At 50.6% G+C, this 27,146-nt stretch overlaps 1 protein-coding gene across 1 annotated transcript in view; it reads right to left on the bottom strand.

The window, feature by feature from the left end:
- DLGAP2 (DLG associated protein 2) overlaps nt 1-27,146 on the bottom strand; it is a 603,057-nt gene that overhangs the window by 1,414 nt on the left and 574,497 nt on the right. The window contains 4 exon segments of the mRNA XM_024986325.2: nt 2,129-2,281; nt 11,351-11,442; nt 18,775-19,190; nt 20,868-20,953. Coding sequence (XP_024842093.1) covers nt 2,129-2,281; nt 11,351-11,442; nt 18,775-19,190; nt 20,868-20,953 — 747 coding nt within the window.

The following is a 27,146-nucleotide window of genomic DNA, read 5'->3' as shown; positions in this document are numbered from 1 at the left end:
TGCTGTCCGGTTCTCCGGGCAGGAAGCCTCTGGGCACGTGAACCTGGGCCTCGGTCTTGGTCGTGGCACCGTTCTGCCCCTGCTGCTTGGTAAACGCTCCCTCACAAACCCACACCCGCTCACCTTCACGGGAGCCTGCACGACGCCTCCTTGACAGCTTGAGACGCTAATCTATTCAACAGACTGCAAGGTCCGAGGACATGGAAACTACCTCTAATCCTCTGCCATGGGCCTCAGACCCCTCGACATTAACTACCTACGGCTTTTCACTTGCATGGGAATCGGATGTGAATAACTGGCTCTGACTCTCAGCTTGTGTTCTCCAACCACAACCCCAAGATCCGAGCATGCCTTTTCCAGAAAGAGAGAGACTGCCCGATTCCGCAGCAAAGGAACATGGGGAGCTGGCAAGTGCCCCGGGGAACGGAAGAGGCCTGCGTCCCGCCTTGTGCCCTCTGTCTGCTGGGCCGGGATCAGACACCAGACCTGCCCAGGCGGGAGGGAGGGTCACACCGAGTCCTTGCTGGAAAGGGGCGTGGCCTTTTCTGAGCACGTGCCCAGCTGCTGGGGGAAACCTTCATCTATCCTTTCCCTTTCAGCCTCCAAAAGGACCCGAAGGCACCAGGGTGCCCAGGCCTGGCCACCATGGCGGGTTCAGTGGACACACGGCAGAACCCAAAGTCTGTCCTACTGTTTTTGGCAAGAAGATAAACTTCGGTGTTCGGAACTTTGTTCTTAGGGCCAGAAGCAATGTCCTTCCTGACTTGATGGCAGGGGTCAGTAGGGGTAATTACTTTGCCAAGACTTCCAGCTATTTCAGAATGTAACTCTTGCCCTGAGTGCGGGACTGTACTTGTCTCTTTGCACGCCTGCGGGGCCTCTGAAACAGGCAGCAGTGAAACCAGCCCTTGTGGGAATCTCCACCCACACAGGCTCACAGCCGTCCTGGGGTAGGGGGGGTGGCGGGGTGGTGGCCCCGCAGATCTGCGAGGACCTTGGCCCCAGGGGCACGACGCGGAGCTGGGGCTGTGTTCCAGGGCTGCTCGCCTCCCGGACAGGGTGCAGCGCCCTCAGCAGGACACCGTGTTCACTCTGAGGACTACCCGCTATGTAGAGCTGGGTAGAGGGTGATATTAGTGGTCAGGTACAGAAGAATGGAAAATGGGAAGGGCTTTTACGTATCTTCAGACTAGTTTAAATGTTGGATTTTTAGTGGTTTCCTAGAATAACTTTTTCACTGGGAATCATTATTTATGATCACCTTCATTCACGACCAAACCATAGACCTCTTGGACTTGCTCACACACAACCTGGTCGTTTGCACGCCCCTCCGCCCCCCTGTCTGCGGTGACAAGGGCTTTGTCAGCACCTGCGATCGAGCGATGGTCTCCAACTTGGACCACGGGGGGCATGTTTTAGGGAAAAAGGATGATGATGGTCTGCGTGCTAATTATCTAGATGTACAACCCTCAGCTACTCCCCTGTCCCAAAGTATCTCGGATCAATTGTCTTTATTTTGATTGATAATGTCTGTCTAAGAAAATCAGATTATGATTCTGGAGAACTTCTCTAAGGTGCGTCAGGAAGTCAATGTCTTTATAGCTAATTCACACTTATTTCTCAGCCCTAGAGAACATGATACCTAAAGGGAAGAGCTGAAATCACAGGTCAAACTTAATGGGCATTTTCAGCCTATCTCAGGGCGAGCTCTATAGGAAGTGTACATTCTTTAAGTGTTCAGTGAAGTTTACAGTGTTTCTCATCTCCCCAAGCATCACTGTAAGCAACCTGAAGCCTGTGGGAACCACCACAGTGCAGTCCACACAGAGGGTGGTGGTGATGGTAATAATTCAGAGGACGGGCCCGACAGGAAACGTGACTGCGAATTCACATGTGGGTTCTATTGGTGTCTTCTCGGAATTGTCAGCAAGAAAGGGACTTACTATACGTGCTGATGACTCTAGCACCAGTCTGGTTGTGCAGACATGGGTTTAGGTGTGATATCAGATCCTGTCCTGTTAACTGCAGACTGAGACACGCATGGTAACGTGGTACTTGGAGCACGTGCAGGGATTGTGGGCAGGGATGGGGGCGGTGGGCTCAGTGTGGGGATGCAGCAGGGGCTTACCTTCCTCTCCGGAGATTCGACCACTTTCCAGTCGGTGAGCTTCAGCTGGTGCAACTCATCGAACTTCATGCTGACATCCTGAACGGACAGCTGCAGCATGTCCCAGTAGCCGGCCAGATCCTGGGAGGTGGGCCTGGGCATGGCGCTGGGGTCCTGCCGGACACATGCACAGTTAGAGCTGTGGAGACCTCTGGGCAGGGCGGGGGAAGGGGCTGCTTTTCCCAATGAAGGGGGTCTGGGAGAAGCCTCCGTAATTAGAATTGGGTGCACATGCTCCTGAGGGCCCATGAGGATCTAGTGACAGTTTACATGAGTGTTTGCTGACAGTTAAAAAAAATCTGTGATGGAATTCCACCTGAGCTATTTCAAATCCTAAAAGATGATGCTGTTAAAGTGCTGCACTCAATATGTCAGCAAATTTGGAAAACTCCAGTACTGGAAAATGTGTTTTCATTCCAATCCCCAAAAAGGGCAATGTCAAAGAATGTTCATACTACCTCACAATTGCACTTATTTCACATGCTAGCAAAGTAATGCTCAAAATTCTCCAAGCTAGGTTTCAACAGTATGTGAACCGAGAACTTCTATATGTTCAAGGTGGATTTAGAAAAGGAAGAGGAACCAGAGATCAAACTGACAACATCTGTTGGATCATAGAGAAAGCAAGAGAATTCCAGAACATCTGGTTCATTGACTACGCCAAAGTCTTTGACTGTGGATCACAACAAAGTGGAAAATTCTTCAAGAGATGGGAATACCACGACACCTGACCTGCCTCCTGAGAAACCTGTATGCAGGTTAAGAAGCAACAGTTAGAACTGGGCATGGAATAACAGTCTGGTTCAAAAGTCAGGAAAGGAGTACAGCAAGGGTGTATATTGTCACCCTGCTTATTTAACTTAAATGCAGAATACATTAAGAGAAATGCCGGGCTGGATGAAGTACAAACTGAAATCAAGGTTGCCAGGGGAAATATCAATAACCTCAGATGTGTAGATGACACCATCCTTATGGCAGAAAGTGAAGAAGAACTAAAGAGCCTCTTGATGAAAGTGAAAGACGAGAGTGAAAAAGCTGGTTTAAAACTCAACATTCAAAAAACGAAGATCATGGCATCCGGTCCCATCACTTCATAGCAAATAGATGGGGAAACAAGGGAAACAGTGACAGACTTTATTTTTGGGGGCTCCAAAATCACTGCAGATGGTGGCTACAGCCTTGAAATTAAAAGACCCTTGTTCCTTGAAAGAAAAGCTATGACTAACCTAGACAGCATATTAAAAAGCAGAGGGATTACTTTGCCAACAAAGGTCCATCTAGTGAAAGTTATGATTTTTCCAGTAGTCATGTATAGATGTGAGAGTTGGACCATAAAGAAAGCTGAGCATGGAAGAATTGATTATTTTGAACTGTGGTGTTGGAGAAGACTCTTGAGAGAGTCCCTTGGACTGTGAGGAGATCAAACTAGTCCATCCTAAAGGAAATCAGTCCTGAATATTCATTGGAAGGACTGATGCTGAAGCTGAAGCTCCAGTACTCTGGCCACCTGATGTGAAGAGCCAACTCATTAGAAAAGACCCTGATGCTGGGAAAGATTGAAGGCGGAAGGAGAAGGGGCCGACAGAGGACGAGATGGTTGGATGGCATCACCGACTCAGTGGACATGAGTTTGAGCAAGCTCTGGGAAATGCTGAAGGACAGGGAGGCCTGGCGTGCTGCAGTCCGTGGGGTCTCTAAGAGTTGGACATGACTGAGCAATTGAACACCAACAGACCTGAAAAGTCCGCATTGTGTGTGATTCCAGTTGTAGGACATGCTGGAGAGGGCACAACTACAGAGACAGGAAAAAGATGAGAGGCGGCTAGGGGCTGAGGGGACACAAGGAGTGACCAGGGGGAGCACAGAGGATTCTCAGGACCGTGAGGCCGCTCTGCGTGTCACTGTCCTGGTGGACACGTGTCATATATTTGTCTAAATCCACAGACTGTCCAACACCAAGAGTGAGCCCTGATGGAAATGGTGGACTCGTAGTGATGGTGATGGTTTGTGCGGGTTCATCAGTCGTGACACACGGACCATCTGGTGGGGATGCTGATAGTGGTGGGGCTGGTGTGTGGCAACCGGGAGTACGTGGCATTTTCTCTGTATTTTTCACCCAGTTTTGCTGTGAATTTACAATGGCTCAAAAAATGTATATTAACGTGGTTGAAAAATGGGCAGAGGATCTATCTTCCAAGGAAGACATACAGATGGCCACCGGGCACATGAAAAGATGCTCAGCATCACTAATCATCAGAGAAATGCACAGCAAAACCACAGTGGGGTATCACCTTGCACCTGTCCCAGTGGCCATCATCAGAGAGGAAGTAACAAGCTTTTGAGGATGCAGAGAGAAGGGAGCCCTTGTGTGCTGCTGGTGGGAACACAGACTGGTGCAGCCACTATGGAGAACAGTATGGAGTATCCTCACAAATTCAACATGCAGCTAGCACACAACCCAACGGTGCACTCCTGGGTATTATCCAAAGAAATGAAACACTAATTCAAAAAGACACACGCACCCCCACATTCACTGCAAAACTATCTACAATAGCCAAGACATGGAAGCAGCCGAAGTGTCCTTCAGCAGAGAGGATGTCATGCATATATATACTGAAATACTACTCTAGTGTAACAAAGAATGAAATCTTGAAATCTGCGATAACATGTAAGTCAAACAGAAAAAGAAAAATGCTGTATGACTTCACTTGTATGTTGTGAAATATAAAAATCAAAAGAAATGAACAAACATAACAAGACAGAAACAGAGTCATAGATACAGAGAACAAACGTGTTTGCAGAGGGAACGGGGGATGGGGCTAAGAAATAAGTTCGGGAGATAAGGAGGTACGGACTGCCAGCTGCAAAATAAGAGAGTCATGGGGATGAAACTTACAGTGTGGGAATCCAGGAATAATTGTGCAGCCTCTTTGTATGGTGACATATTGTAACCAGACTTATCGTGTTGATCAGTTTGAAACATCAAATCACTATGCTGTGCATCGGGAACTAACATGGTGCTGCATTTCAAAAAATAAAGAAGCAAACTCATAGAAAAAGGGACCAGATTTGTGGTTAATTAGAGGGAGGCATGGGGTGGGAGGAGGGGGAACGCGATGAAGGTGGCCAAAGGCACGAACTTCCAACAACAGGATACACCAATACTAAGAATGTGAGGTACAGCACGATAAATACAGTCTGCACTGCTGTTCCTAATATGAAAACTGCTAAGACAGTAAATCCTGAAGGCTCTCATCACAAGGAAAGTTACATTTTTCTTCCTCTTTGTGTACCCACAAGACGTGATGGATGTTCTCTAAGATTATGGTGACAATCATTTCATGATACCAGTCAGATCACGGTGCTGCACCCCCTACACTTATCCAGTGCTGCATGTTCATTGTATCTCAACACAACTGGGAGAAAATGGAACCTGGGGACGGTGGCGCCTGTTAAGGTTTTGATGCCTGGACAGTTCTGGCAGCTGAGGCCCTCTGGTTCTGGGCGCCTGTCTGTGGTGGTGCTGGTGGTGGGGGGCACTGGGGAGGTGGGGCCTGTTTCCTTCTGTCCTCTGAGGGGTCTCAGCCCTGCTTCTGAAGGTCAGAGACACCCTACGTGTGCACCATGGATGCCGTTGCCCTGGCTTGGAGGGAGGGCTTGGCAGGTCAGGTTCCTGCCCTGGGAGGACAGCTGACGCCACCGAGTGGTGCATGGGCAGCCAAGGGTGGATGTGGCCCCAAGACACGTTTGCTCCTGCAGGTGCTTATCAGGGCACTGATCCATTCACGGAGCCCCACCCTCGTGAGCTTTCCCCCCACAGTCCCCTCCTGTCACCCCCACCGGGCCAGGACTCGACGTGTGAATGCTGGAGGACACAGATGTCTAGTCCTGGTTCCGTGCCCACACCCACTAGGCCACTCTCTGGGCCCTGTCCATCCTGCCCCATGTGACCAGATGGCAGCTGTGCTGAACTGCTGGGAGGGGGTCAGAATCGCCGTCTGAGCCACTTGCACACAAAGCCTTCATTTTCCACTCTGAGTGAGAATTGCAACCCCTGCGGCTGTTTACTGTGTGAGGACCATTCTCCACTGAGCCACCAGGGGGCGACCTGGTGTGCAGACCGAAGAGCCTGATTGGCAGGTGCAGGGTCGCACACAGGGTCAGGGTTGGATGAGGTCACGTACAGGGTCAGAGCGAGGTGCAGGGTCAGGGTCAGGGTCAGATACAGGGTCAGGCTCAAGCTCAGGGACGGGTCAGGGTCATGTCAGGGTCAGGTGTGGGAGGGTTCGTCAGGTCGCCAGACCTGGGTTGTCATGCACTTGCCTGAGTTTGAGCTCAGCTGCCGCTTGTGAAGGAAAACAGTGAAGGCCTTGCTCTGAGCTGTGCCTTGCAGGTGATGGGGTTTGGGGGGACCAACAGGGGCTCCCTGGACGTCTGGGGCTGGCAGGGTGCTCCTCCCCGACAGTGGGTCCTGAGCCGCGTGTCCTCCTCCTGGAGGATGAAGCCGGCACAGCGACCCCTCCTCCCCTCCCCACCCCCCACAGGGGCAGGTGTGAAGGGCCTGCATGTGTCTGAGGATCACGTCGCCCAAGAGTGAACTCTGGGGTCAGTGGGCCTCCGCTCTGGGCACTGGGGGGCAGAGGCCATGGTCATGGTAGACCCCAGCACGGTCAGGGCCTTGCTCTGTGTCCTCTACTCCTTTCTGGGAGGTGTGGCTATGTCTGTGTCCCTGGACACTCACACGCCCTGGTCTGTTTGTAAGCCTCGTCTGTCACATCAAGGTGGGCCAGGCCAGTCTCCTCCCCCAGCAAGTGCACAGAGCTGTTCATCCCTGTTGACTGCATGCAGGGCCCCAGGGTGCTATCTGGCCCCAGCATGGGAGGTCCTGGGATGTGGGCTCAGATGCTTTGTGTTCTAGAACATTCTCCTGGAGCTGTGTGTCCTGAGAAGGGCTGAGGAGAGACCATGGTCTCATTCAAGTGCAGCGTTAGATCAGCGGTCTGTATGTGACTCCATGTCTCCCAGCTCTGGGGGTGCTGAGCCGCTGGCCCTAGGGCCACAGGGGTCCACCCGCTAGTGTCAAGGGCAGGCCCTTCCCAGAGTCCATCCTCAACAGCCAGTGGGTCTGACTCACTCCCTGGGGCCATTCCTTTGACTTAGAACTAGAGCTGCCAACGAGGACAGTGTGGTTTTGACGAGCAGGGCCCTGCCGGCACTTTCAGCCCCTCTGCTGACGGTCTGCCCAGAGCCCAGCAACCTCCTCCAAGTGCTCCGGGGCTTTTGGTCCAATGGAGGGCACACGAAAAGGAAGTGGTCATGCCAGACCTCCTGTGGCCAACACAAAGTGCAATCTGACGTGTGTAAGAGGTGTCAAGGATGTGACACTGGATAATTCTCAGGTCTAATACCAGCTACATCTGGCAGAGAAGACGTGCATTGCTCACAGCTGGAAGACTGTTACTGTGCTACATGGAGGTTCCTGAAGACGCGGACAACCCTCCCATTGGCTCAGTGGAACAAGGACCACGCCCCCTGGTGGCCTCAGTCAGTCCTCAGAGATGGCGATGGGGTGGGGCTGGGGGCAGGACACACCTGGGGGACGGGAGAGCCGAGTGTTTCTACAACTGCACATTCCTTTGAGGGACCCTAAGCCTGCCGTGGTGTTGGAGAAGACTCTTGAGAGTCCCTTGGACTGCAAGGAGATCCAACCAGTCCATTCTGAAGGAGATCAGCCCTGGGATTTCTTTGGAAGGAATGATGCTAAAGCTGAAACTCCAGTACTTTGGCCACCTCATGCAAAGAGTTGACTCATTGGAAAAGACTCTGATGCTGGGAGGGATTGGGGGCAGGAGGAGAAGGGGACGACAGAGGATGAGATGGCTGGATAGCATCACTGACTTGATGGACGTGAGTCTGGGTGAACTCTGGGAGTTGGTGATGGACAGGGAGGCCTGGCGTGCTGCTATTCATGGGGTCACAAAGAGTCGGACACGACTGAGTGACTGAACTGAACTGAAGCCTGCCTATTCCCCGCTCTTAAATGTTGATTGTAACTTCACGGCATAGGCGACCAGGTGCTAACGCTTTAAATCTCATGATGCACTTGAATGGGATTAATGGAAAATATTGGAGAAAACATTCTTTTTAATGATCCTGATGAAAAGGGATGAATTGGCAACTCTGACGTGCTAGGCTGCCTACGTGTGGAAGAACATGCTGCAAACTCACAGGCCTCCTTGTGAATTTAAGAACGGAGCAAAACAAGACTGAGGCACCGTGACCTGCTGCTTGTGTGTTAATGAAAATGTCTGGTCTGAAAGAGGTCAGTGTATGGATTATAAATAAAAATGCATAAAAGAGGTTGTAAAGTAGTGTGAATACCATTGATCTATTACTCTTCAATGACTTTCTCCAAATAATTATTGTTTCTCCAAAATAATATTGGTGAGTACTTTCTTTGGTCAGATAAGGAAAAGTATGTGTGTTATGATACATATTTATATTTATTGATAGAGTGCCTGATGAACTATGGACGGAGGTTCGTGACATTGTACAGGACACAGGGATCAAGACCATCCCCATGGAAAAGAAATGCAAAAAAGCAAAATGGCTGTCTGGGGAGGCCTTACAAATAGCTGTGAAAAGAAAAGAAGCAAAAAGCAAAGGAGAAAAGGAAAGATATAAGCATCTGAATGCAGAGTTCCAAAGAATAGCAAGGAGAGATAAGAAAGCCTTCCTCAGCGATCAATGCAAAGAAATAGAGGAAAACAACAGAATGGGAAAGGCTAGAGACCTCTTCAAGAAAATTAGAGATACCAAGGGAACATTTCATGCAAAGATGGGCTCAATAACGGACAGAAATGGTATGGACCTAACAGAAGCAGAAGATATTAAGAAGAGGTGGCAAGAATACACAGAAGAACTATACAAAAAAGATCTTCACGACTCAGATAATCACGATGGTGTGATCACTCACCAAGAGCCAGACATCCTGGAATGTGAAGTGGGCTTTAAGAAAGCATGACTATGAACAAAGCTAGTGGAGGTGATGATATTCCAGTTGAACTATTCCAAATCCTGAAAGATGATGCTGTGAAAGTGCTGCATTCAATATGCCAGCAAATTTGGAAAACTCAGGAGTGGCCACAGGACTGGAAAAGGTCAGTTTTCATTCCAATCCCTAAGAAAGGCAATGCCAAAGAGTGCTCAAACTACCGCACAATTGCACTCATCTCACATGCTAGTAAAGTCATGCTCAAAATTCTCCAAGCCAGGCTTTAGCAATACGTGAAATGTGAACTTCCAGATGTTCAAGCTGGTTTTAGAAAAGGCAGAGGAACCAGAGATCAAATTGCCAACATCTGCTGGATCATGGAAAAAGCAAGAGAGTTCCAGAAAAACATCTATTTCTGCTTTATTGACTATGCCAAAGCCTTTGACTGTGTGGATCACAATAAACTGTGGAAAATTCTGAAAGAGATGGGAATACCAGACCACCTGACCTGCCTCTTAAGAAACCTATATGCAGGTCAGGAAGCAACAGTTAGAACTGGACATGGAACAACAGACTGGTTGCAAATAGGAAAAGGAAAACGTCAAGGCTGCATATTGTCACCCTGCTTATTTAACTTATACGCAGAGTACATCATGAGAAATGCTGGGCTAGAAGAAGCACAAGCTGGAATCAAGATTGCCGGCAGAAATATCAATAATCTCAGATATGCAGATGACACCACCCTTATGGTAGAAAGTGAAGAGGAACTAAAAAGCCTCTGATGAAAGTGAAAGAGGAGAGTGAAAAAGTTGGCTTAAAGCTCAACATTCAGAAAACGAAGATCATGGCAGCTGGTCTCATCACTTCATGGGAAATAGATGGGAAACAGTGGAAACAGAGTCAGACTTTATTTTTTGGGGCTCCAAAATCACTGCAGATGGTGATTGCAGCCATGAAATTAAAAGACGCTTACTCCTTGGAAGGAAAGTTACGACCAACCTAGATAGCATATTCAAAAGCAGAGACATTACTTTGCCAACAAAGGTCTGTCTAGTTAAGGCTATGGTTTTTCCAGTGGTCATGTATGGATGTGAAAGTTGGAATGTGAAGAAAGCTGAGTGCCGAAGAATTGATGCTTTTGAAATGTGGGGTTGAAGACTCTTGAGAGTCCCTTGGACTGCAAGGAGATCCAACCAGTCCATCCTAAGGAGATCAGTCCTGGGTGTTCATTGGAAGGAATGATGCTGAGGCTGAAACTCTGATACTTTGGCCACCTCATGTGAAGAGCTGACTCATTGGAAAAGACCCTGATGCTGGGAGGGATTGGAGCAGGAGGAGAAGGGGACAGCAGAGGATGAGATGGCTGGATGGCATCACTGACTGGATGGATGTGAGTCTGAGTGAACTCTGGGAGTTGGTGATGGACAGGGAGGCCTGGCGTGCTGCGATTCATGGGGTCGCAAAGAGTTGACACGACTGAGCAACTAAACTGAACTGAACTGAATATTTATATATGTAAGTATTCATGTTAGAATATATATATGTGTATGTTGCTGCTGCTACTGCTAAGTCGCTTCAGTCGTGTCTGACTCTGGGACCCCATGGACTGCAGCCTACCAGGCTTCTCTGTCCATGGGATTTTCCAGGCAAGAGTACTGGAGTGGGTTGCCATTGCCTTCTCCTATATAATGAATATATATACTCCTTTTGATTTTCAGGAAGATCAGAACCAAGTTTAGTGCCAACTGTATTTCCTAACTTGGTCCATGGTATTTCAGTTCACTCCTGACTGTAACACAAAGCCGGGACTGCTCCTGGAACCCCCTGCCGGTTTCTCTCAGTGTGGTTGCTCACGTGTTTCTACTGGAGACACCTCGTGGTGCTGCCTTCACTGTGACATCCCCATGACACGATGCACACCTGTCCCCCTGCCCGGGGTCCCCAGGGGCAGGCCGGTGGCCAAGGACACTCTCGCGGATGGGTGCCCGCCGCCCTCTGCCCACCACGCTCCTCCCTTGCCCACAGCTGAGGCCTCTCTGCTTTGGCCCCCAGAGCTGTGCGCGTCCCGGTGCTTCACCAGGCCACGGTCCCGGAGCGGTCCTTCACAGCAGACAGGGCAGAGGTGAGGGTGGAGAGAGCGGTCACCTGGCCTGCTGACCTGTGCCCAAGGGTCTTGAGGGGGCACTCACCATGTTCTGCTGGCAGAGCCAGTAAAACTGCTGGAACTTCTGGGACATCAGCAGCTGGGCGCTCCCCACGGCGCTCCGGATCTTTCCAAGGACTGTGGACACACACAGGGTTATGGGTGGGTCGGCGGGGGCCAGGAGAGGGGTGCCACGCTAGGCGGCCTTCCCGCTGCGGCTCCACGTCCTTGCATGCTTGAGGTCGTGTCTGACTTCGGCCCCATGGACTGTGCCCCCCAGGTGCCTCTGTCTGTGGGATTCTCCAGGCAAGAACACTGGAGGGGATCGCCATGCTGTCCTCCAGGGGATCTTCCCTACTCAGGGATTGAACCCTTGTCTCCTGCATTGGCAGGTGGGTTCTTTACCACTGAGTCACCTCGGACGCCATTATCCTCGGTCACTGGAGGTGAAAACTTTGAGCTTACTGTGTGGAATGGCCACCATTGAGCCCTCTTTCCATCTGGTCCATCCTGATCCATGAAAGAAATTCAAAGATGACCAAATACCGACTATCGGGACACCTCAGTGTGGGGGGAAATTTACCTTTGAAAGGTCCTCTAGCCCACCCAGCCCTCCAGGGGTCAGTTGGGTGGCAGGGACCCTGGCCCCTCACATCAGGAAGGGTGCATGAGGACATCCTGCCTCAGGCACCTGGGGGCCAGCTCACCAGGGCTGTCAGGAGCAGTGAGGGTCAGTTTAATCTACAAATGATCTCAAGTTGTAAGATCTTAATTAATCAAAGTGAAAGTGAAAGTGAAGTCGCTCAGTCCTGCCCGACTCTTTGCTACCCCGTGGACAGTAGCCTGCACCAAGCTCCTCTGTCCATGGGATTTTCCAGGCAAGAGTACTGTAGTCGGTTGCCATTTCCTTCTCCAGGGAATCTTCCGACCCAGGGATTGAACCCAGGTCTCCCGCATTGTACACAGACGCTTTACTGTCTGAGCCACCAGGGAAGTCCATAATTAATATGCTGGAAATCTTTCTTTTGCCCAGTTTGAATCCCTAAGTCATCACAACTATCCAGTAAGTGGTTAAATCCTTTCCACTGACAAAGCTGTATTACTTACTTTTTAAAAGTAATTAATCAAAGGGTGCTTTAAAAAAGTAAGTCATACAGCTTTGTCAGTGGAAAGGATTTAACCACTTACTGGATAGTTGTGATGACTTAGGGATTCGAACTGGGCAAAAGAAAGATTTCCGGCATGAAAATTTTGGTAAACCCCCCGCCCACTTCCTGCAAGTGCCTCCTCACATCCTATCATTCTGCCCCAATCCTGGCCTGTGTGAACATCATCATTTCAGAAATAACAGCTTTGGGAGACCTGAACTCCCATGATTCTCAGAGGCACTTAGGAATCTGGAGGCCAACGCTTCTGGCCTCTGTGTCTGGGCCCTTGTCTCTGGGGTTCGGTCTAAGCGCCCACCCCCAGCTACTCCCCTCTGAGAGCAAATGTGTCCTCTCTTGAGTCCCCTTCAAGACCTGCACAGCACAGATAACAACCAGCTACACAGAGCCCCTGACGTCACACGTGGGTCCAGCTTGTCTCCAGCCCGGGGAAGAGGGGAGCCTTCTGAGGCAAAGGTCTTAGCCTGGAGCTCGTCTGGCATGAAGCGGACACTGAACTGTCACCTCCAACAGGGTGTTTCAGTACTTGTGGACTGTTGACTTGTGGCTCAGTCTGGAGAAGAGCCCAGAGGGCTCTTCAGCACGTGGGTCCCTTGGCAGGGGTCTGGCTATGGGCAGATTCAGGGGGTGAGGCGTGGGGCCCGAGACCTGGCATTTCCACAGGGGTGTAGCCCACGTCCAGAGAGGTAAACTCAGTTTCTCTAGCTTTCTCCCCAGTTTCCCTAAACACTGCTAATTTTGATAGGCAGCCTCCAAAATAATGAGTTGAGACTCATTCAGGGCAAGCTAGAAACCGGCCACAAGGACTCTGACTCCTGGGCCACAAGCCACTGAGACCCCAGTTCCTGGCCTCCCCCAGGGGGTGGGGCTCACGGACACAGCGGGGGCCTCGGTGCACAGGCGGCCAAGCGCCATGAACTGGAACCGGAGTCCTCGAAATCAAACGTGTCTGTGAGGGGTGCCGAGGATGCGTCCTACTGGGACAGAAAGCAGCCATGGAACAGAAGGCCCAGGGCACCACAGTGCTTACAGGGTGAGCACCTGGCCCCGGACAGCGTGTTCATCGCGTGGTGTTCTCCTGGGGTCGGGGAGCGGGTTAACGGCCTGAAATGCTCCTGAGTTTGCCTGCATTTTCTGACTTGTCCGGATTGCTGTTCCCCAAAGCTTGATTGTGATGACTTGCACACACAGAGAACTTGAAACAAAGTACCATCAGCACCTCTGCTCCATCACTTGGAATCACCATCTATGTGTGTGTGTCTTTCTGATCCTCTTGGAGATGAGCTGTAGTCAGCACCTCGCTCACCAAGCACCCTGCACAACCACAGAGCCACAGCCCTTCCTAAGAAACCAATACTTCCCTGCTGCTGCTGCTGCTAAGTCACTTCAGTCATGTCCGACTCTGTGCGACCCCATAGACGGCAGCCCACCCGGCTCCCCCGTCCCTGGGATTCTCCAGGCGAGAACACTGGAGTGGGTTGCCATTTCCTGCATTAAAGTGAAAAGTGAAAGTGAAGTCGCAAAGTCGTGTCTGACCCTCAGCGACCCCATGGATTGCAGCCTTCCAGACTCCTCCATCCATGGGATTTTCCAGGCAAGAGTACCAGAGTCTAATATCACCCAATTCTCAGTTGCTTCTAAAATGTGAAGAGTTAAAACTGTAACTTTTAATACCAGTGAGTTCACTAGATAATACCGCGACATCCTTTCAGACTTAAACAAAACAGAAAGCGGTCTTGTCAGCGTCCTGACGCCGGCTGCAGGGGGCCTTGGCCCCTGACCCCCTGGCCTGCTCACCTCCCCCATCTCTGGGCAGTGGAGGGGACACAGGGCAGGAAGGCAGAGGGGCTGGAGCACAGCCTGGAAGGGCTGAAAATACTTCCCACCTGGTTCACACTTCGGTCCCCAAACTGAACATGTTTGATTTCCACTTGTAAACCCTTGTAACTTGCAGGACTGACGAAAACCTTTAAAGAGACTTGTTTTAACCAAATGGTCACTGTAGGAATATATAGAAGTGACTCACATATAAATGCATTTTTTTTTTTTCACTGACGCTATGCTTCCTGAAGTGGTAATTAAAAAGTCAATCAGTTAAACCAAATGGCACTGTAAGTGGCACAAAGTAAAACAAACAAAAAGAAACTCCCCAAAACAGTGTGCTTTCTGAAATAAAAGTTTCCAGAGTCACACACATCTTACTCCACAGGTTCATAGGAAAGATGAACAGCACGAGGAACTCAACAGTGGGGTCGTCTGTGAGGTGTGACGTCCTCAGCGTCTGTGACGCTGGACTTTTAGTCCCCATTTTTCACATCCTTCTTAAAATGCACCTCAATGGAAGTATTAATATACAATACTTCAGTTAATAAACTTCAGCACAACGTGGATGGGGGTGATGTCTGGGTGGAGACTTATTATAAAGGGTATACACTGATTATTGCTTGAGAGAGGTAAGGAATGTCAGAGTGTAGCTAATGGCCTGATGACTAATGGCAGGCGATTTGTGCTCATCAATGTGGATGGCTCTATCTGATACCTATAATGTAAATAAAAGCTTCCCACAATTGCAAAGAATTTGAGGCGAAAATTCAATTTATTCTTTTCTACTATCCTTCTCTAATTCTGTCATAGTTTAGCCACTTTCTTTCAAGAGCTACAGATAAGGGCTCATGCTCATCAGAATGGAAATTTACAAAGAACCTGAGACAACCCAGGCCTTTGAGATGTACAGAGAAATTTGATTAACTGACTTGCTCCTTTAATTTATTTTTCACGCCTGTTCTACAATTTCCAACTCCACCTAAATTTACTATGAAGTGCCAGGGCAACACTGACACTATTCTTTTGAAATTCGAGGTGGGGTTTTCTAGAATTTGCACACAGTTTGAGGTGGTCACTTGGAGATCCATGACCAGGCGGATTTTGGATTCCCTCCTGACCCAGGCGTGGGGACGCGTGCGTTCACAAACCCCCGGTGAAGCCTCAGGCTCTGTCACCTTCCTGTTTCTCGAGCACATGCTTCCTCTCAGGCTCGGTTTGCCGCGGCGCTGGTGGCTGGGGTGGCCCATGCGCTGACCACACCCTCAGCTGTCAGAGGTGGCAGCCTTGGGCTTGCGGGGTGACTGGGCGGGGTCCCCGGCGGAAGCGGCGGTGCTCAGAGCCGTCCCCGATTCTGGCCTTCAGTGTGTGGACTTCCGGGCAAACTGCAGGCTCAGGGCAGTCTCCCTGTGGCCCGTCCTCCTCATCCGCCTTGGTCCCCGAGTCCCCCGGGTCACTGTGATTACTGCCAACGGCACTCTGCCTGAGCCGGACACCTCCACACCCAGAGAGCGTGGCACCTCCAGGGAAGGAGGTCTGGGAGACCCGCCCGCGAGCATCGAACCCCAGCTCTGGCAATGACGTGTTCGACTGAGGATGGGGGACCCCCAGATAATGATGTCTCCTGGTGCTGTGTGTCTGGCCGGGGGGTCTTCAGATCAGCAGCTCTGGGGCAGAGTTGTTTGGGGGCAACAGAGCAGCCCAGCACCTCTCCAAAGACCCATCGCTCAGTTCCCCAGGCCATCCATCTTTTTACAAACCTGCTGAGTAAGATCTTTGTGGCTCTGGAAACTTCCATTTCAGAAAACATACCTTTTTTATTTTTATTTTTTTTACTTTATGCCACTTACCCATTTGGTTAAGTGGCATAAAACCGCAAACCACTCGTGTAGTGGTGGTTTACAATCCCTGCAGAGTATCTGTTTATGTATTAAGCTGCTTTAACATGACTTAACTTATACCAGTATTTAATGGTTCTCATGATGTTTTTGGAGAAGGCAATGGCACCCCACTCCAGTACTCTTGCCTGGAAAATCCCATGGACGGAGGAGCCTGGTAGGCTGCAGTCCATGGGGTCGCTAAGAGTCAGATACGACTGAGTGTCTTCACTTTCACTTTTCACTTTCCTACATTGGAAAAGGAAATGGCAACCCACTCCAGTATTCTTGCCTGGAGAATCCCAGGGACGGGGGAGCCTGGTGGGCTGCTGTCTATGGGGTCGCACAGAGTCGGACACGACTGAAGTGACTTAGCAGCAGCAGCAGCAGCATGATGTTTTTATTAACCGTAGACAGCTGAGTGAATCTGATTTGTTCGATCAATTCAGTGAGCTGTGGTTATAAAATAATAGCTTGGGAGAAAAGTTATCTCACATAATGGAAATTTCAAAATTCGGAGCTCAGGGTTTTGGTTCAACAGCCATTTAATTTAATCTTCACTCTTTAAAAGGACGGTAACCAAGAAACGTGTACCTGTGCTTAAAGTGAGGAGTGGAATGGAAAGTTACCGTACCTTTAAACATTACTAGGGAATCACTTAAACGTGACCAATATGGTGCTTGGTTAATGTGTGGAGCATGCAGTTGAGATTCAAATTAAGTGTTCTCTCACCTTTGCCACAAAAAATAGAGCTCGGTAATTAAGAAATTGAGAAAAATCACAGAAAGGCTCGGGTAGACCTGTTCGCTGCTCTTTGCATCTGAGGCTCCTAGAGATGTGATTTCACATAGTTATGAAACAGTGGTGGGAAAACCCTGCAGAGTTCTGGTGACTGAGCTGGTGTCTGTGGGAGGGGCCCCCCCGCCTGGCGGAGGGCGGTGTCAGGGTACACGGGGTTTTACATGCTGTGCTGTGCAGAGGGGTGAGTAGGGGTGGAAGCACCCTGTGTGTGAAGACTGCCCCCCTTCAGACTCCCACCGCCGAGGCTTCTGCTGGGCACTGCCAGCAGACGCTCAGTGCATCCGGGCACCGCTGGAGGATGGTCAGCGCATCCGGGCACCGTCTGTGGATGGTCAGCATGGCTGGGCACTGCCAGCGGACAGTCAGTGTGTCAAGTGTGATCGCCCAGGAGCCTAAGACGGGGCAGAGCTCCAGGAAAATGCAAAGCCATCCCCACCCTTGAGAAGGGCGTGTGCCCACATGCATGTCCCCAGAGACGACAGAGCCAGGGGCTCCGGGAGGTCGGGACCAAGCTCCCCATGGCAGGGGCAGAATCCATGTCTGAGGGAGGGCCTTCCTGGAGGGTCTCTGGCCTGGCTCTCTGCCCCTGCTCTTGCCCTCACATTGGCCCGCCTGCCTGACTGGTCTACCTGCCCTCAAGGTCCGCCCAGATGCCGCCGCCACCAGGAAGACTTCTCAGACTGCTGGCAGCATTTGCCGGACTTCGGGGTGTCTATAGCACTGCGTCTGCATTGCTCTTACCACAGGCATGTTCCTCACTCACTATAAACGCCTCTGTCCTGGTCTAACCCACTCTGAGGTCCCTGCAGTGTCTGTGCTGCACGCTCATCGGTGTCTCCACCTGCAGTCTCTGGGACGGCTCCTAGCATGTACTCAGCAAATGCCTGCTGGGGCTTTACAGGACACAGAGTCCAGGAGAAGATCCCAAAGTGCAAAAAAGGTGAAAAAAACTTGTGTAGAGAAATGCAGCTGACGGACAGCAGAAACCCCCCTTCCTCTGCCCGGCTGACGGAGAAACATGTTCTCCAGATGCTGATAATAAGACAACGACAACCTAGGTGACAGGATCTTACTGTTGATCTGGGTCAATGCAGATCATCAAATCAATCATACACGGGATGTTCACGGCATTACTTCCAGGATTTTCCTGACCACCCCCAGTGACAAGAAAATCATAACTTATCATGAGAAGGCTTCAGCGCTGGGGACTTTTAATGTCACCTCTTAATTTCCAGGGTCTAAGGCACAAACCAAGTGTGTATTTTATTGCTCAGGGATCCTCTCTGGACCACAAATGAGGGTGACGGTTTCAGAGAATCACAGTGAAGCAAATGGCCAGGGATGGGGCATGGCGTTTTCTGAACAGCAGAAGACACTCCATCACTAGCTAGGGGGTTAGTCACTTACCATCTCCAGCTTTTCTCTGATACAAAGCCAAAGCAATTTCTTTTAACACAGGATGGTCATGAGTCTAGAAAATGGTTGAACTGTTGCCCATTGTCATTGCCAAAATCCAGCACGTGGAGCCTGAGATAATCTGCAGTCCCAAGACCCCTGCAGGCCGGAGCCATCCTGCTATCCAGCACACAGCACGGAACAGAAGGATGCCCGTCAATATTTCAGCCACTGCTTTTCTGTTTGTTCGCTAGCATCTTAGCTTGGGTGGGGTATGCTGGGAGCCCATGCACTTTAATTTACTCAGGGATCAAAGGGATTGTCCTCATGGATTTCATTCGCCATGTGCTCATTTCATTTATGGAAACCTGGCGAGTGTGTTCAGGCCTCAGCAGACACCTGCCTCTTACCTTCCTCCACGAGGTCGTTCTCCTCGGCTTCCCTTTCCATCTCCTTGCACCAGCCTTCCATCCGCTTCGTCTCTGTGTGCAGCAGCTTCAGGAACCACGCGCCGTCCCTGTGGCACGGAGACACGCGCCCGCCGTCCACTGCGTCCAGGGACGGCTCCAGCCAGGGGTCGGGAGGGGGCAGGTTGGCAGTGTCCACGGGGGTCCGATAGTCCTCCCGGTAACTGAAGAGCCCCTGGGTCCGGACGGTGCGCACCGCCCCGTACTGCGTGGGGGTGCTGGGCTCCGAGTGCCTCTGGAAGGAGGACCCGAACTGCAGGCCCTTGTCCTCCGTGGTGACGTGTCCTGGGAAGCCCTCCAGCTCCAGGTCCGCCTGCACCCCGGCTGTCACGCTGTTGGAGCGCTTGAAGCGTCCGTGTCTGCGGGGGGCGGGGGCAGGGGAGACAGACAGGAGCTTGCTGGAGATGACCCTGAGCCGCAGAGCCCAGCTTACACATCCAGAGCATGCTAGGCCGCACCCCAGCCTCATGGCAGAGACGAGCGTTTTCATCTTTGTTATCAGCACACTGGTGTTTCATCTGTGTGAGAGCCTTATTTGACTTTGTAAAGAATGAAACTCTAACTTTAGCTTTAAAGCTTCAATGGCTAAGTGATGCCCACTGAAGACTTAAGTTTACCACAATGTGGCTTAATCTACCCCTGAAACCACTGTCTTGCGGTGGTTACCTGACTTTCAGAAACACGTGACAGGCTTACACATTTCTGTGTGTATGGATGTAAAATGAAGCCCCACTGCTTCTTCCAAGTACATAATTCTTTTAAGTAATAACATCTGTGTCTTGTTGAGTTCTGGTGGCTATTCATATCATATTTCAGGACATAAGCTTCCTCTCTCTGAATGCTGCAGCATCATCCAGTTATATCTTTTATGTAAAATAATGAATCCAAATTCTGACTTCAGCAGGTGTTTAAAAAACATTTTCATTGTACGTATTTAAATGTAACTTATTCCTCATAGCCAGTTACTGAAAGGATTGGCAAGAATGAACTTATAGCTGGAGCCCAGATTTTGCTGGTGAGAACTGTGTGTGTGTGTGTGTGTGTGTGTGTGTGTGTGTCTGTATGCATGTGTGTCTCTGCGTGTGCATGCTTGGGTTTGCCTGTGTGCATGTGTGTCTATGTGTGCATGTATGTGTACACGTGTGTCTCTGTGTGTGCGTGCGTGCATGTATGTCTGCATACCTACACTCTGCCAAGCTACACAAGTTGGCTCCTCACCAACTGGACGCGCAGATGGCAGGCAGCTGTGTGTGCAGCTGGCTAATGGATCTGCCTTCGCTGGAGGCAAAGGCGCTGAGAAAGAGCCACCAGCGGGGACAGGGGGCCGCAAGCCCAGGTCCCGGGGCAGAAGATGCGGTTTCTGAGAGGCTCCTGTCCTGGGGAAGCCATCAGTTCCCTGGCAGTCCACATCTTTGCAGGTTGGTCTAAAACCCTCACTGTGAGTGACTCACCAGGGTTTCAACAACCAGATGGTGCCTGGTGCTCACAATATGATATGCCCATAAAATTCTGTGTTTATGAAATTTACAAGATATGCTATTTTAAATATAAAATAGAATAATCACCCCATCCTCGTTACAAAAACAACACTCTTGTCGTGGACTTCTCTGTGTTGGGCAGTGTGAGGGCTTCTTTTGAAGCGCCACCATCTTAAGGATTCTTCAATCTTCTTTCACTCTCCCTCTCTCTGTGGTTGTACTGTTAACATCCTAAGGTGGGAAAACCTGCGCTGGCTTTACGCTCATCCTTTTTCCCCTTTGGGTAAAGGACTCTGGTGTTCAGAGCTGCCAGCCCCTCTGCTTTCACAGGTGGTAAGTTACTTTAGAAAAAGATGAGTGTCCGGCTGCTAGCAGAAACAAGGCTCAGAAGGATGCTAATTCATACCCGAATGATATCCACTGAGTTAGGGTTGGGGATATATGACCCTGTCTCCACGAACGGCATGAACCGTTGATGGCCAGTACTGTCCAGACACTTGCCATCATGTTTCTAACCCACAGCCCCGCTCAGAGGCCCCAGGACTCGGGGATGATTACCGTTTCTCATCTTCCACCTGGACGCCCACCGAGTGGTACTCCCGCAGCCCCCTGCTCTCCGTGTCAGAGTCTGTAGCTGTCTCCACCTAGCGCAACAGAGAACATCTTATTTTAGAACCAAGATGGGGACCTGGACCAGGGACTATTTGTGTGTGTGTGTTCATCTGCCATAATTAATTGTGCATTTGTGTAATTAATGCAGAGATGCACTTGACCCAGGAAAACGACAACGGGAGGGAAATACACTAGTGCTGGTGTAATTATGTTGCTACAGTGTTTCATCAAACTGTGCATGACCCCCTAACTCAACGCTGAGCCTCCATCTTCTAAATGTATGCAAATAAAGTTGCTTTGCTTAGCTTGGGTGAAAAACAAGCTGTGTTGGATTGCATTATGAGAGGACTTAAAAGCTCTTGTCACATCCTGCAGGTACGGCATGAACCAGAGAGAGCTAACACAACACACGGGCTGTTGAATAGGACGGTGGTGATGACGGCCTCCACATACGTGACATACGGAAGAACTGAAGCTTTACCAGCCCCGGGCAACCCCTCCACCCGCCTCGACACAGCACCATCTGCTCACGGGTTGTGCCCAGGGCAGGGCAATGCCACAACAGAACAGAAAGCGTGCACTCCACACACAGTCCTTACGGTGGCTGCGTCTGCCGAGAAGTCTCCCCGAGCCCAAGGAAGCATTTGTGGTGCAACGTTAACTCACGAGAGAACTCTAGTAGTGCACAGTTTCTAAAAAATAACCAAAACTCCAAAAGCAAACAATCTTCCTGCTCCCAAACTTGCAGTATGAAAAGTCTGCCCCAGAAGAGTAAATATATGACCTTGAGTAAATATATGACTAAACAACCAAAGGTCAGTTTAGTCAAATGTTATCCCAGCTTCTATACTGTCCCTTTTCTTTTTTTGCAAGAAACAGTACCTACTGTCTCAAAAGGTGTTTTGACTCCAGTCCACAAATGTCAAAACTAACCTGTCAAACAAACACATCTTATCTTAAAAATATTAGTGATCGTTGTAAGAGTAACACACAAACCATTAGACGAATACCTGTGACACACTCTCCTACTAGTGATGAGAGAAGAGGTGCACTGGGCAATCGTGGCTGGCTAAGTCTTTGCTGCTGGGGGCTGACGCAGTTTGTGATGAAGAGCAGTTGTGCTTTAAGAGCTGGTGTTTGTTTTCTGCTGATCCTGCGCCAGGCACTGAGCTAGGAGCGGACAAGTGTCACCACAGCTGGTGCACATGATACCCTGGGTCCAGCCACATGGAACACTTGAGGAATCAGAGAAGGTGAGTAACTTGCCCAGGGGTGCACAGCTCGTAGCGGGCAGAGGCATGCTCAGTATCCGCTGTGGCCAGAATCAACACAGCCATGTGGAGACCCTGCAGCTCCTGGGATGGGGCCGGGTCGGGGGCGGCTCTGTGGAGCCTGGGGCAGTGGTGGCTCAGCAGTCAAGAAGCCACCTGCAAGGCAGGAGCCTCAGGAGACGCGGGTTCAATCTCTAGGCGAGGAAAATCCTCTGGAGGATGGCATGGCAAGCCACTCCAGTATTCTTGCCTGGAGAATCCCATGGACAGAGGAGCCAGGCGGACTACAGCCCATGGGGTCGCAAAGAGTCGGGCATGACTGAAGCGACTTAGCACACACGAACAGGAGGAAATGTGCTTGAGTAAAATTCCTAACCTGCTGGTAATCAGCACGTCTTTCTAGTTTCAAGTGGGTTATGGCTGACATAAATGTTACCTTGCTGGATGTGGACACTGTTGTTACTATTGTTTTACACAAAAAGATTACAATAAGTTAATATGTTAAAAACGTTGCCCGTGTCAGTGCAATATGAGCTGTCTGTGTTCTAGCTGCTGTTCCGTTCTATGACTATAACCTGATTTATTTAATTAGATAGAAGGCAATGGCACCCCACTCCAGTACTCTTGCCTGGAAAATCCATGGATGGAGGAGCCTGGTAGGCTGCAGTCCATGGGGTCGCTAAGAGTCAGACACGACTGAGCGACTTCACTTTCACTTTTCTCTTTCATACATTGGAGAAGGAAATGGCAACCCACTCCAGTGTTCTTGCCTGGAGAATCCCAGGGACGGGGGAGCCTGGTGGGCTGCCGTCTATGGGGTCGCATAGAGTCGGACACGACTGAAGCGACTTAGCAGCAGCAGCAGTTTTCTGCCACTGTAAATAACGCTGTTGTAGATCTATGTCTGTGCATGTATATAATTTTGTGACTATATTCACAATCTCTGTGGTGGCAGGGGCAAAGGTATTCCAATTTGCCATTCTGATAGATATTCGTGAATTTGAGAGATACACAATATGGATGAAATTACTTCATTCATATAGTGTCAGGGAGACATTTGTATGGAAAGAGCACTAATTTTTATCATAAAAATGTTCAGAATATTTGTCTAAATTATTCTAGTCTAATTCTAGGATTCTAGTCTAAAGACGTTTCCTTGAATTCTAACATATTAAAAGGGGAAAGTAGGGGAAACAGGAGGACAGGATACTGGCCACACCGAGTAAGTACAGACTGCTCACAACACAGACACCCGTGCAGCTACGAGGGATGCTGCCGACGCAACACAGGCTCCGGAGCGGACATCAGCAGGTGGCGTGAACGATCCAATCAAGATGCGTGTGCACACACAGAACACACACATCTGCACAGACAGAGAAAGTGACCACAAGTGACCAGAACAACCAAAGTATCACAAAATAGTGTGTCTGCTTTTCTCTAGTGTGTACAGCTTCTCTCTCACGATTCTCTTCTTTTTACAGTGAATGAGAAAAATACAGCTTTTGGAGTCAAATTCTGCCACTTGCTGGCCATGTGACACTTAGGTACGTCTCAGATTCTATGGCTATTTTCTTCTTAATTTCAAAAGTGAGGGATCAGCAAACACGGGGTTAATGGGTGTGAAACTGTGTGGGAAGCCAGATTCAGGTAGGTTCTCCAAAGCAAATCTAACGCTCCCTCCCTCACCTCCACTTTTAAGATCCACAGATATAGTAACGATACATTAAGTTCAAGGAATATATAATACATTTTATAGATACTACCGTGGTTGTCCTATGAAACCATTCTAACAAAAAAAGGTCTCCGTTTTTCAGAAGGTAAAGGTGGAGGAGGATGTGGTCAAGTTGCATAAAGCCAGGACAAGCTAAATATTTATCAATTTCAGAAATCTTGGGAGGGCTTTATGAAGATGGGGAAAATCAAATTTAGGACAAAGGAAAGGAATTATTATTTTGCACAGTGGTAAGGAAATCAAAGGAATTTTTTCCGAAGAGAAAATCTTGATGAGAAGTGTAAAAGGATTATAAAAGTTTGAGAAATATATGTACATATTCATCTTTACAAGAGCTACAATGTTCTAGGGGCTTCCCTGGCTCAGTGGTAAAGAATCTTCTGCCGAGTAGGAGACCTGGGTTCGATCCCTGGGTTGGGAAGATCCCCCTGAAGAAGGAAATGGCAAACCTACTCCAGTATTCTTGTCTGGAGAATCCCATGGACAGAGAAGCCTGGTTGGTTACAGTCCATGGAGTCGCAAAGAGTCAGACACGACTGAGCAACTAAACAACAATAACAGCCAGGGTGAACTAGGCATGGAGAAGAAAGATGGAGTCGGCAGAACCTGTGTATGTGAGTGACCTCTCTGAGGCAGTGCTGATTGGAGGTGCCTGCTGGTGGACGGGGATGGAGCCTCCCTGTTGCCATGTGAGTGGTGGGCGCTGGGCTCCTGGAGCACCCGCCTCTTGTCCCTGGGCCGTGACAGAGGGGTTGACACTGAGCCACGGGCCATGAAGAGCAGGGGAAGGGTGCACAAGAGAGTGCACGTGTGTGAGTGTGTACATGTGAGTGCACACCTGTGGTCGTGCATTTGTGTGCATGCATATGTGTGTACATGAGAGTGCAAACATGAAAGTGTGCACATGGGTATACTTGAGTGCACATCTGTGGGCATGCCTGTGTGTGCATGCACATATATGTATATGAGAGTGCACAGAGTGTGCATATGTATACACATGAGCTCACTTCTGTGGGCATGCATGTGTGCATGCACGTGTGTACACGAGAGCATACATGTGTGAGTGCATGTGTGTACATGTAAGTACGCACCTCTGTGTGCATGCTCATGTGTGCACATGAGCATGTATGTGTGTGAGCACACACGTGTACATGTGAGCAATACCTGTGGATGTACATGTGTGTGCATGCTTGTGTGTATGCATGAGGATGCACATGAGAGTGTGCATGTGTGCAGCACACGTGTGACATGTGAGTGCATGTGTGTATGGCCCAGATTTTCAGAAAGTCATGGCTGATCACCCACAGCTGGAGGGACCAGAAAGCAGGAGGCTGTTAGTAGAATGTTGGCTGAGCTTTGATCTCGGGTTTTTGCTCTAAAGAAGCTCATCTTAGACTCTGCCTTCAAAGCCCACACAGCAAAGTGGGTGAGTTGCTCCCACATGGAGTCCCCACATTTTTCTTGGTGACCTACTATGAGTCCAATAGTTAAGAGGTGAACTGCCTCCCCTGCTCTGTGAGATGCTGGAAGCCCCAGCAGAAGCAGGCAGGAAGGTGGGGGGCTCGGGGAATGTAACCTGCCCGGGACTCTTGGGTGTAGCCTTGGGGAGGATGTTTAAATCTAGTGACCACCTATGACATCACACGGTGGGCATCACTCCCATTTTAGAGATGGGATGACTGAGGCAGACAGGATGGAAGGATCCCTGGACATCAGACCACACACACACAAAACAAAGGTAGAAACCCTGCAACAACAGACAAATCACAGATAAAAACAAAATGAACGCAAAGAAGATCGTTCATGTCACCGTCACTGTGAGGAAATGAGGTAGGGCCAGGTGTGGCGTCCAGGTGAGGGGCAGGTCACCAGGAGGCCCGGGTGCAGCCCAACCCACAGGGCCTGGTGCAGGACGTCATGGGCTCAGCTGAGGACCCCGCACATCAGCCCCTGTCCCGGGCCTGGGCTCCAGGGAAGGTGCAGGCAGGAGGGGCCCCTGCTCGGCGGGAAGAACAGTGTTTGTAAAATGAAAGGAGTCCCGGACGCTGTGTCCTGGGACGTTGGGCGGCGGCCCAGCGGGAACTGTCCCTGCAGTGCCAGATGGACACAGGGATGCCCACCGCCCTCCCTGTAAGCTGAGGACAGGGTGACGGGTGGGGTCAGCTGTCCTCCACATGGGGTTGTGGGTGAACCAGAGCAGGCTTGTGGGGGGCAAGGCATGCCCCTCAAGTCATCCTTCTCTGTGCGCTGGGGTCCCCCCTCCCATCACTGGCCCGCAGCCTCGGGTTCCCCATTCCGGACTGGATGTGGCCCCCATGGGCAGGTGGGGCTCCCGTGAGGACGACGGGGGTAGCCCGGGGGTCTGGGCGCAGACTCGGTGCATCCACGTGGCTCCCCAAGCTGGCCCCCGGCCGCGCTCTCCGCACTGCTCTGCTCTGGGCCCTGAGCCCTCGATGCCCTCCAGCACTTCCCAGGAGCTCTCCAGGCGTGTGCAGTGGTCCTTCCATCAGCTCAACCTCCCCCTGCTCCCGGCTGGTGCCCCCACCCCTACTCTGTCGCTCGAGTTCCTTGGGTAACGTTTTCTTTGGCTTCCAGCTCACCCCGCTGGGCCAACCGAGCTGACACACTCAACCGTCCTGTGACTATTTGGCTGCCGGGAGGACAGCGAGCCCCTGCACTCACATGCTCACCCACACTCACCCACGCTCGCCCACCGACACTGACCGAGAGCTTGCTATGTGCCAGGCGCTGTGCTAGGTTCTGGGTACCAAGAGGGGCAGGTGCGCCCGGCCGCCCGCGACATGCAGCTGGGGGTCTGCAGGGGTTTGTGGGAGGGGGGCCATGGGACCACGTGGGGGCCCTCTGGGGCGAAGCTCGGCAGCTGGAGGCAGAATGGGGTGTCTGCGGCTCCTGGGGGTGACGTGGAGGTGGGAGGGGGATAAGGCAGGTCTGTGGGCTTCTGGGACAATCTGAAAGCACCTGATTGTCTGGAATGTTCCCACTGTTTTCAGAGAAGTGGGAACCTGACCCTCCAGCCCTGTTTGCGGCTCAACGGGCAGCCCGCAGGAAGCCTATGGAAGGTGGCAGGTGGGAAACCAGGGTCACAGGCGCCCAGGGAGGTGAGCTTCTTAGCCTGGGGGCCTCACAGGTCTCCTCAGCAGATGACTGTAAAGGCTGAGACCCTGAGAGCAGCAGGCACCCGGGCCAGCACCTTGGCCCAGC

This window comes from Bos taurus, chromosome 27 (genome assembly GCF_002263795.3).
Source record: "Bos taurus isolate L1 Dominette 01449 registration number 42190680 breed Hereford chromosome 27, ARS-UCD2.0, whole genome shotgun sequence".
Taxonomy (NCBI): Eukaryota; Metazoa; Chordata; class Mammalia; order Artiodactyla; family Bovidae; genus Bos; species Bos taurus.
The sequence above is the reverse complement of the archived record's forward strand: the minus strand, read 5'-3'. Positions and strand labels throughout refer to the sequence as shown.